Source organism: Pseudorasbora parva, chromosome 25, assembly GCF_024679245.1.
Source record: "Pseudorasbora parva isolate DD20220531a chromosome 25, ASM2467924v1, whole genome shotgun sequence".
NCBI classification, from domain to species: Eukaryota; Metazoa; Chordata; class Actinopteri; order Cypriniformes; family Gobionidae; genus Pseudorasbora; species Pseudorasbora parva.
Genome location: NC_090196.1, coordinates 21316397 through 21327901, shown reverse-complemented (window position 1 = coordinate 21327901; position 11505 = coordinate 21316397). Strand labels below are relative to the sequence as shown.

At 35.4% G+C, this 11505-nt stretch overlaps 2 protein-coding genes across 2 annotated transcripts; both read right to left on the bottom strand.

Moving 5' to 3' along the window:
* Positions 1 to 114: 114 nt before the first annotated feature.
* On the bottom strand, positions 115 to 3742 carry cpa4 (carboxypeptidase A4). The gene is made up of 11 exons (XM_067436090.1): positions 3581 to 3742; positions 3409 to 3490; positions 3191 to 3325; positions 2326 to 2424; positions 2127 to 2228; positions 1946 to 2044; positions 1755 to 1865; positions 985 to 1075; positions 695 to 894; positions 433 to 517; positions 115 to 350 (listed from the first exon to the last, which is right to left on the bottom strand). The coding sequence occupies exons 1-11, from the start codon at positions 3679 to 3681 to the stop codon at positions 163 to 165; spliced, it is 1293 nt and encodes a 430-aa protein (XP_067292191.1). The 5' UTR covers positions 3682 to 3742; the 3' UTR covers positions 115 to 162.
* Positions 3743 to 5652: 1910 nt separating this feature from the next.
* On the bottom strand, positions 5653 to 11473 carry cpa2 (carboxypeptidase A2 (pancreatic)). Its single transcript, XM_067437273.1, has 12 exons — positions 11002 to 11473; positions 10721 to 10841; positions 10539 to 10620; positions 10321 to 10455; positions 10052 to 10150; positions 9834 to 9935; positions 9646 to 9747; positions 7667 to 7786; positions 7485 to 7581; positions 7193 to 7392; positions 7011 to 7095; positions 5653 to 5879 (listed from the first exon to the last, which is right to left on the bottom strand). Exons 2-12 carry the CDS (start codon positions 10783 to 10785, stop codon positions 5692 to 5694), a joined length of 1275 nt encoding a protein of 424 aa, XP_067293374.1. The 5' UTR covers positions 10786 to 10841; positions 11002 to 11473; the 3' UTR covers positions 5653 to 5691.
* Between the last annotated feature and the right edge of the window lie 32 nt (positions 11474 to 11505).

The window sequence follows — 11505 nt, the reverse complement described above, 5'->3', positions numbered from 1 at the left end:
TGATTGAGGCAAAATAATAAATTTGACAAGGCAAAAAATTGTCACTATAATGGCAAAATATGCTTTGATTAACATTTAACTAACATACTTATTCAAAATAACCATTTCAACAAAGGGTGTGAAGGACTTTTATTGAAGCTTCAAAACATTTTCACGTTTCTCTCAATAAGGGTGATCACGAACGTATCCCATAAGGTATTTGAGACCAAGCCATGTCTCCTCTGCAGTGGGAATGATCTGGTTGGCAGGCAGCAGGAAACCGTAGAAGCCAGTGTCACGCAACTCAAATGCAAAGGAATATTTAATGCCAATATTGTAGGTCCAGTCGATGCTTCCACCACTTGCTGGGTCTGAAATTTAACAGGCCAATATCAGATATAGAACAGAAGCTATAACTTGGTATTCAAACAAAGCATACAATATAATTATTACAAATAATCTTGCAGATGCTTCCGACTTGGTATCTGGTGTTATAGAGGGAGGTGAGCTCTTTAATCGCAGCTGTACCTACAGCATGCTGCAATACATTAAAAACAACACAGGTCATAATATATTTAAAAAAAACATTAAAACATTAGTTATAGTAAAATAAAAGTCAGATAAAATGATAAATAAACCTGAAGAGATTATATAAGACAACCCTGAGTATACAAAACTGTTAAAAGTATATTGATAAAGGTATGAATTGGCTTACAAGCTCAGACCGGTCAGGAATGTCTGTGCATGTGTAACCATAGGGATACATTAGGAGTTGGGAGTAGGAGTGAATGGAGATGAAGGATTTAAAGTTGCCATGGCCGTTGATGAGGTCCACAACATTTTTCACTTCCACCTCAGAGTTGGCATAGGGACCATGGTAGGAGTCGGAACAGGGATCCTTGCTGGCACCAGGACCTGGGTAAAAATGTCCAAGAAAACCATGGTCTATTATTTCAACAAGAGGGAATGTGCATACCATTAAAACATGCCACCAGATCTACATACCACCAAAACCAGCATCCCAATTCCTATTGGGATCAGTGCCACGGCAGGAGGAGCCAGCGTTCACCGAGCGAGTTTTACGCCACATACGGTTCTGAATGTGAAGGCACAAATGTCTGTAGTAATGCTTCTAAACATGTCTTAACATAAACTTCTGTAAAATCAAAAATTCAAAAGTACAATACATATGATGTAGATTTGCTTCATGTTTCGTAGCCCTACATTAAATTATTTTTCGAACAAAACATTTTTGGATGCGTCAAAGTCACTTGCATGCAAAGACCCAGAATTTTGTTTATTGTTTGATATGATAACCTATCCTCAGCTCACAACAGAAAATTGTTTGAAAAAGTCTACTATGCAAACCAAGGCTGCATTTATTTGATAAATCATTATAATTTATACACTACTGTTCAAAAGTTTCGGGTAGTAAAGGTGTAATGTATTAATTATAAAAACATTAATACTTATATTACTGAAGACTGGAGAAATTATGCTAAAAATTCAGCTTTGCATCAAAGGAATAAATTACGTTTTAATGTAAAATATATTAAAATAGACAATATTAATACTGTAATCATAAGCATTTCTGATTTCTGGCTAGTTTTTGGAATGCTAAAGATTGAAACTCTATTTCTGTTACCAGTCTTGAGCTATCACAGAGACAGGTTTGATTTCTCAGGAGTCAGGACATCTATTTTAGTGCTATCAGTGCAGTGCTAAAAAAACAAAAATGCACCATCAGCAAGTAAGTTCAACAACAGATGACTTACATTGGTGTGAGTGAAAGTATAGCCATCAGGGTTGGTCACAATCATCAAGTAGATATCCATTTGACCAAGGAGAGAGGTCACAGAGGGATCAACGCCATAGTCTGAAGCAATCTAAAGAAAACCATTAGACCACCACAAAATTACAATGAATATTTAATGCTACAAAGACATCATATTTTCATTTCACTCACCTTGTTGGCAATCCACACAGCAGAAGCCTGAGTAACCCACTCTCTGGCATGGATTCCAGCATCAACCCAGATCGCTGGTCGGCTCGCACCCGTGCTGAACTGGAATCATCAGTGTAAAAAGAGATGAAAAACCTTACACATCTAAGTTCACAATCATATTATCTGTATTATCAGACTCTACCTTCAGGGCATACATGGGACGGTTCTCATAGGAGCTGCCGATATGCACTTTAGAGATCAGGTTAGGGTGACTTGCAACAAGGGTGTCCATAAAAGCGTAAATCTGAAGTGAATAAAAAAAATGTAGACATTTGTTCAGGTTTGAAAAGCATTACATCTTTCTTATGTCATGCATATGTATTTGTAGTCTAAGGACTTACAGTCTCCAGGTTGTGATAAGCAGCAAAGTTGAAGCTCTTGGCCTTGCGTTCCATGTCATCATTATTAACCATCTGTGCCTTCTCCTCTTCCAAAAGTTCCTGAGACACAGTAAAAACTTGAATGTTACTGTTTTATTTGTGGTTAATGTTCTTTGCTTAAAAAACAAAACGGCATAGCGTGCGTATTCTGGAACAAAAATTAACTTAAATGATTTTAGTACTCATCATTAGGTATCATTCGAAAGACTACAAAATCATCCTGTGAAAGCTGTTGGACAATTGGACATTGTGTTTTCATAGAAAAGGTACTTTAAATCTTTTGGCAAGCTCCTCCCCCTAGTGGGTGGGCCATTTTTCAAATTGTACAAAATGTACATTATCAGTATTTTATAATCAAATCTTGACAAAACATATCATTGGAAAGGTCTGAGGATCAAGTTTCCATATTTGGTTACTGTTTTGTGATAGAAGTGATCACAAAACAGTAACCAGTATTATCAACTAATAATAGAAATATATATATATATATAATAATTCTATTATTAGTTGACAGGCATCTGAAAAAAAACTCATCAATGAAATGGAGTGTGGGTGTCACCCAGTGTTATTTTTGGTATAGCGCCTAAACAAAATCTCATAGGAACCTCCATTTTTGTGCTATCAACTTTAAATTTGAAACACAACTTGGTAAGACATGGATTCAATTTCATAGCAATTTTAGATTCCAAATTAGTTTGTATAAAATATAAATGTTTAGAGCAGTACATCTGCTTTAATTACAATTTTTAAAGCGCTCAATAATAGGCTTCTTTAAAAAGAGATCAACCTGTATTACAACCATTTAATGTGGCATCATTGCTTGCACCTGCACATTGTTGATCATGACAGTGAAAGGGATGCTGTTTTCCCTGAGGAAGTCTTTGACGGCGTACAGACTGGCATGAGGAACACGGATGTCAACAGGTCGCTCAGTAGAGAAGCCATGGCTCCAGAAATCCAGCTGAAGGGTCACATAATATATATTGCTCAATATTGTAGGTATTCAAATGAATACTGAAATATGCAGGTATACAACTGTCATACCCCCGAATGCACATCCTCTTCCAGCCCTTTCAAAGCTTCAATGTGGTCCTCAGATTCGACATGGATTCTGAGAACTTGGTCTCTATCAAGAATTTAAAAAAATAATTAGGACATTTTGAACTAGAAACAATGCAATAAGTATCTGAATATGGCAATGCGTACCTGAACTTACCCATTAAAGATCTCCTCGCAGTGAACTGCGGCCAGGAGCGCAAAGACAGCTAGATAGAGTCTCATGTTCACTGGGAATGTTCTCTCTTTCACGGATATCATACACTCTTATACACTCAGAGACACATGTTAAGTTCTCAGCAATGGCAGTGCTGGTGTATTGTTTATCTTTACCAGGTGACTATTGCTAAATATTTCTCAGGGATTCTAAGTACGAAACCATTTAAAAGGTGTTATCTCACCAGTTAGCAGGCTGTTAAAATAAGTCCTTTTGACAAGAAGAAGAAAAATGTTGCTTTGTGTCTTAAGTATCGCAACCACAAATGCTGTGGTTTTGACATTCAATTTGTTACAGAATAAAAGTAGCCTACAATATACACCAGCTTTTAGGAGTGACAATAAGGCTTCTTCCTTGTACACTTTTCATCTCCAGGAGAAAACTTCTCAACTAGATCTAGAATTGGAGAGTATGATGGAAACAACACCATGAATTATGTGAGGTTGAGGGATCTGACCCAGGGGCGGCGTTTACGTTTGGCAGTTGCCATTCCCTATCGTTCAGACAACCAGGAGAAATAAACAGCTCATGATGAAGCTCTTTAATTCTGTTGCAGCTTTGAAAAGCAAATGTAAACAGCCTAACGCTGTGTCAAGATTTTCAGCGGCAAACCATTCTCAAAAAAAAATCACAACCAATCAGAAGAGCGCATGATTAAAAATACATACTGAGTGACTGGAACCATTTTTTTAAATCATAGAATACACTTGTTTGTTCACCTTGACAGTTTGAACCTAGTTGTCAAGAAAAAATATATTCAAACTCACTTTAAATTTGTTTTACATTAAATAAAGCACGTAATCTGCATTTGTGATTTGTATGTTGTTCTTCCAGCCACAACGCAGCATAAATCAAAGCAGTAGCTTAAATGAAATATATTTTTTCTTACATGTTGTGTTTGGTTAGGACACAGTTAAGGCTTATAGGACTGTTTTAGTATTTGCATTGATTTTGTATTGTTTTGAAGTTCTTTTAGTGGATTTTTGTCTCCACATTTTGTTTAGATATTCCCAATATTTGGGAATATTGTTATTGTATGGCCAGAAGGACTCATGCCATACCCTAGGTTTTTGTGAAACGCCACCATTGCATAGTGAACACTTGACAGTCAGCATTAAATTCAATATATAAACACAATAAATATCAAATGTGACAGTAGCACAAAAATATTTACATTGTTACAAAAATGTATTCAATTTTTTTTAACTTTCAATTAATCAAAGAATAAAAAATAAAAAAATCATCATACTACAATGATTTCTGAAGGATCATGTGACACAGAAATCACAGGAATAAATTACATAACATTTTTAATTTTTCCACTGAACAACTTTCCACCGAAGACTTCTGAACAGTAATGAGTAAATATGTATATTACTACATTATGTTATGTACCTATATATGTATAAGTATATTTAACAGGCGGCAATTCTATAGCTAATTGCTTTCCATTAAAGGAATTGTTCACCAAAACTAAATTAAAAAATAAATAATGACTAATAATTGTTGTTAAAACCACTATAAAAGTTATTGAATAAATTTGCACGATTATCACAAATGGAATTGAAAGATTCGTGTGTAGGGTGAGAAAGGACTTTTTACTGATATTAAAAAAAGAGATTTGAGATTTGTTTTTCCTGCTCTTTCAATAAAACGCAACATCCAATAGATTATTAAAGTATTGGAGACAAACTGATCCACTGTTATTTTAGTGTAACTGAGATACTATTATATTATTGTTATAATTATTTTTATTTACTTTTCATTTTTATATTTTTATTGTATGTTTTGTATGTTTTTGACATTTTATTATACATTTTTATTTCAGTTTAAGTATTAGTTATTTTAGAACATCAAGTTAAATTAAACAAAAAAATGTTTGTATATTTTAATTCAGTTAACGTTTATTAAAAATAAAAATATAACCCTGCTCTGACCTCTGTCAAAAATTAATCAAGTTATTCAGGACAACGCTGAAGCATAATATTTTCAATGAATGACAAATTTCATTTCCAGTATATCCTCTCTGGGACCTTTATTGAAGTACATTTTTCTCAATAAGGGTGATCACAAACATATTGCATAATGTATTTGAGCGCTAACCACGTTTCTCTTGCAGTGGAAACGATCTGGTCAGCAGGCAGGAGGAATCCGTATTCACCTTTGTCACGCAACTCAAAAGCAAAGGAATATCTGATGCCACGTTGGTAAGCCCAGTCAACACTTGCACCACTAGCTTGCTCTGAAACAAAACATGGAGGTTAAATGCATTTTCTGATAATACGGATACCACTTTTTCCACATTCTTCAGTCTTTACTAAAAGGCATCTTGACACTTAAAGGGATAGTTCAGCAGCACTCCTCTCCATCTCTCGTTCAGACTAACGGTTGGAGTGGAGTGTTTAAGCATTTTCAAACCCAACCCATCAAACTGCAGTCAACGGAAAGGGAACGCCATTCCAGACCGAAGTAACTTTTTAGATCTTTATTACCGCAACAAAAAATAAAATGCTGTGTACACTACCATGCACAAATGAATTGTTCACCCTAAGACCTGTAATGTGTGCTAACAAAGTAAATATGGTCAATTTTGATTTCATAAGGACTTTAAAAAACCTATATGCATTACTTCTGCAAAACACAAAAGAAGATATTTGGAAGAATGTTGGTGATCAAACAGTTTTGGTTCCCATTGACTTTAATTGAACGGACAAAAAAATAAAAAATACAACAGAAGTCAATAGGAACCGAACCCATTTGATTAGCGACATTATTAAATAATATTACTTTTGTGCTGTGAAGAAAGAGATTCATTCAAATTTTTAATGACATGAGGGTGAATAAATGAATACATTTTCATTTTTGGGTGAACTATTCTTTATATCTCATTTCATATGTATCATAAAATAAATTATTCATTCTACTATAACAAACCTTATAATAAACTAAATACTGGTGGATTTAAAGCAAGTATCTTGGTTACTATACAGAAATCAGAATTCCTCTACAAAACAAGAATCACAGAATTACTGTGTAGCATAGGCCCTGTTATTGTACTGTTATTTTTTTGACATACATTTTTTAAAAATGGGCTGTCGATAGAATATAGTTTGAATGCGTTTGACTGAGAAAAGAATGACAGTCATATTTATGATTATAAATCTTGTCGAATGTAGTATCTGATGCAATTTCTATGAAAAATATGTATTGTTACGTAAACCAATGACAAAACTGTGCATAGTTTAATCCACAAACAAATGTGTACTACGCTAGGTAATGAGAAATCCATGTAATCGATTAGAAACACACAATGTAACAACATACTGTATTACATGTCTTAGTAAGTGGTTAAACAGATCCACAATCCACTTACCAATAGTGTGGAAGATACTTCCAACTTTATAAACAGTCCCATGCCAAGAATTGAGGGCTCTGCTTGCCTGTGTGGCCACATCATGCTAGAATAGACGCATACAAATTTGCCACTGTGAGATCATGTAAAACAAACACGATTCAGAAGAAAACCACAGAGTTTTGTGGATGTAGCTTTCTTACCAGTTCAGGCTGGTGAGGAGCGTTTGTGCCGCTGTAGCCATAGGGATACATTAAGAGCTGAGAGTAAGCATGGAGGGTCATGAAGGATTTGAAGTTGCCGTGGTTTGTGATGAAGTCTGCAATGTTTTGCACTTCAATCTCGGAATGAGCAGAAGGGCCACGATAGTCTTCGCCACAGGGGTCATCGCTTGCTCCGGGACCTGGAGAAAACGAAACGTAATTACATTATAAAAGGCAAAGTCATTTGGATCTGTTTCAACAAGAGAAAATGACAGTATGAAGTTGAACGTACTTCCAAATTCAGCATCCCAGTTTCTGTTGAGATCAACACCAGGGCAGTTGGGGTTAGAGGTCACAGACCGGCTTTTACGCCACAAACGGTGAAATGGCTGAGGTAATGTTAATTAGTAATGTCATTAAAAATGCTTCTAAACATGTATCTGTGCTTTACACAACTACTGAATTACTGCTTACACGGCCAGTGAGGTGGGAGAAGACATATCCATCAGGATTGGCCACAATCATCAGAAAAATATCCATTTGACTAAGGATACTGGGCACAGGGGCACGGTTTTCCTTAAAGTCTGTGGCAATCTAGGGAGTCAGATCACACACAATATAATATAATATAATATAATATAATATAATATAATATAATATAATATAATATAATATAATATAATATAATATAATATAATATAATATAATATAATAAATTGCTACTCTGTACCCGTTTTGTCACCACATTTGCATAATATTTAAACACTAAACAACACTAAACAAAATTAAAAATATATATTTTTATTTTGATATGAATGCTGCTATAAACTAGTTTCTGAGTTCATTGCTGCTGCACATGAGCTGTCTTTGTAGAAATAAAAAATATTGCTAAAAGTTAAAGGTGGGGTAAGTGTTATTTCAAAACCGTTTTAGAAAAAGGACACGGGCCGAGTGGAATAAACTTGTAGCCAATCAGCAGGTAAGGGGCTTGTCTACTATTGATGGTGAGAAGAGCGCTCGCTCTCGCTCTGTGCACATCATTATTCAAAACACACGAGTCACACATGACGGACATTAGCCGAGAACTACCCTAATATATGCTGCTTGACTATGCTCGTGTGCCATGTTCGCTTGTTAGTCCATTTGCGATCGTATTGTGGCTCACTTCAGCGATGATAAAGACCCATTCATTTCCACACCGTATGGAGCATCTAAATCTCATCACTGTGTGCTTCAAGCATCAGCACACACAATGTCTCCGACAAGTAAGATACTATACTCCTAATATATGTTTGTTTACTCTTTTCATGATCTATATAACCCTTATCTAGTCATAATTGTGATATGTCGTTAGCTGGACTGTCGTGCTTGTGTTCTATAGAGTTGTTCATGAGAACAGTTTGATCGCTATGACTCTAATCTTGTCATAATATGTCATTAGTTGGACTGTCGGCTTGTGCTATAGAGTTGTTCATGAGAACAGTTTGTGATTTTGTGATCGCTATGACTCTAATCTTGTCATAATTGTAATATGTCGTTAGCTGGACTGTGCGCTTGTGTACTATCGAGTTGTTCATGAGAACGGTTTGTGTGTGTTTTTGTGATTGCTGTAACTCTAATTTTGTCATAATTGTAATATGTCGTAAGTTGGACTGTCTTGCTCATGTACTATCGAGTTGTTCACAAGAACGGTTTGTGTTTTTGTGATAGAAGGGATGACTTTTTCATTGAATATTCAACCTGGATTAGATACACAGAGATTCTGCCATAGCCGTTGATGCCTCTGGGTTTACGTATGTGTGGGGCGGCACTATCAAAATAGGGGAGAGACCCTTTTGGGGGTAGGGGCGTGTTTGTTTTGGTGATTTGAAATACCAACAACAGTTACCAGATAGCACTTACCCCACCTTTAATTGTTACTGCACATTTAAAATTAAACAAAGTAAAATAAAATAATATATCTTGCTAAAAAGTTAATTGCTGCTGCATTTACAAAATAAAATAAAAATACATAAAATAAAATATCTTGCTAAAAATGTAACTGCTACTGCACATATAAAATGAAATAAAAATGAACAAAATTATAAAATAAAATATTTTTTTGCTAAACAAATGTTGCTGCACAAAGAACCCTTTGCAGAAAATAAAAAGTAATACAATTAAATATCTTGCTAAAACAATCAAATAAAAAATATATATCTTGTAAAAAGAATATCCAAGCATCCATTTTATCAAAGGGAGCTCATGAGCAATGTCAAGTGAAGTAAAAACAAACAAAAAAAAACTATCATATGTGCTGGCAAGATATCTTTCCTGGCAGGAAAGACATTTAGTCTTACATTCGTATATTTACCACACTAGTTTAATGAAACAAGGAAATAGCTCTGAATCTACCATGACAAACAGACTCAAGCCAAACACTAAATGTGTAATTCTAACACAAACTCACTCACCCTGTCAGCGATCCACACTGCTGAAGCATGGGAAACCCACTCCCTGGCATGGATTCCAGCATCAATCCAGATTGCAGGCCTTTTCTCTCCTCCAGTGCTGAACTGGACGCATTAAAAATATATAACAAATCAAATAAATGATGTACATCAGTATGTAACCTGCGTTTATGATCACATAATATATCTACCTTCAGGGCATACATGGGGCGGTTCTCATAAGTGCTGCCGATCTTCACTTTAGAGATCAGGTTAGGGTGACTTGCAACAAGGGTGTCCATAAAACTGTAAATCTTAAGTGAATAAAAACAATGACATTTTTTGTTTAGGTTTGAAATGCATGATAATGTATGTAAATATGGTTGTGCATGCTTTTTTCTTAAAGTCAGCACATGTACGTACTACTTACAGTCTCCAGGTCGTGATAAGCTGCGAAGTTAAAGCTCTTGGTCTTGCGTTCCATCTTTGCATTACTAACCATCTCTGCTCTTTCCCTATCCAAAAGTTCCTGAGACACAGTAAAAGTGTATACATTACAATTACTTTAATGAAAAAAAGAAGAAAAAACAGATTTTAAAAAAAAATCGGAATTTACAGGGCTATATCAACAACTGATTGCCTCTACAAATTGTGCAAGGCTATGTAATTTTTTATTTTAGATTTTTGTAAATAACTCACCTGCACATTGTTGATCATGACAGTGAAAGGGATGCTGTTTTCCCTGAGGAAGTCTTTGACGGCGTACAGACTGGTATGAGGAACACGGATGTCAACAGGTCGCTCAGTAGAGAAGCCATGGCTCCAGAAATCAAGCTGTAGGGTCACATAGTATACATTGCTCAATATTGTAGGTATTCAAATGAAAACTGAAATATGCAGGTATACAACTGTCATACCCCCAAATGCACATCCTCTTCCAGCCCTTTCAAAGCTTCAATGTGGCCTTCAGATTCTACATGGATTCTAAGAACTTGATCTCTATCAGAAATGTTTTAAAAAAAGTAAAACAAAAAGATAATTATGACATTTTGAACAAGAAACAATGCTGACATATGTCAATATGTATATCTGAACTTACCCATTAAAGATCTCTTCGCAGTGAACTGCGGCCAGGAGCGCAAAGACAGCTAGATAGAGTCTCATGTTCACTGGGAATGATCTCTACTGATCTCTCTTTCATGGATTGCTGCTCTTATACACTCAGAGACACATGTTGAGTTCTCAGTAATATCAGTGCTGATGCAGGTTAATATGCCTTCTATCACCCACTTTTGAATGTGTGTCTGTTCCCAGGTGCACATTGCTTTGTGTTTCTCAGTGACTCCAAAATTAAAAATTAGTGGAAAAGTTTCAACTCACATGAAATCCACGGTGTAATGCAAGATGCACAGTCTTTAGAGTCAGAGCTGCTCATGTTGAGAATGAGAAATGATCTGTGCATCTGCTAAATTGTGTGAGAAATGATCTGTGCATCTGCTAAATTGTGTTAAAATAACAGCGCCTAGTCTCAGTTTGATATTTTGCAGTTGGGTTTTGATAGCTACATTAAATATCATTTAAAAGTTATATTAGCCTATAAGAAATCATGCCCAATTTTATGGAAAAGGGGTAACGTTACCATGAGATACAGCAGACATGCATATGGCCAAACAGGTTTTTTCTACCGGAAAAAATATATATGTAATATTATTGGTCTTGGGCATTTAATATGAATAAAGGTAAGTTTTTTTTACAATTATAATATTTTCAGTAATTACATATTTGTGCACGCACGAAATAAATAGTTTTAAACGTGTTAACTTTCCCACAAACGAAAAATGGTGGGTGGAGTCTTACCTCGGATGTGACGATTCAAATCACATG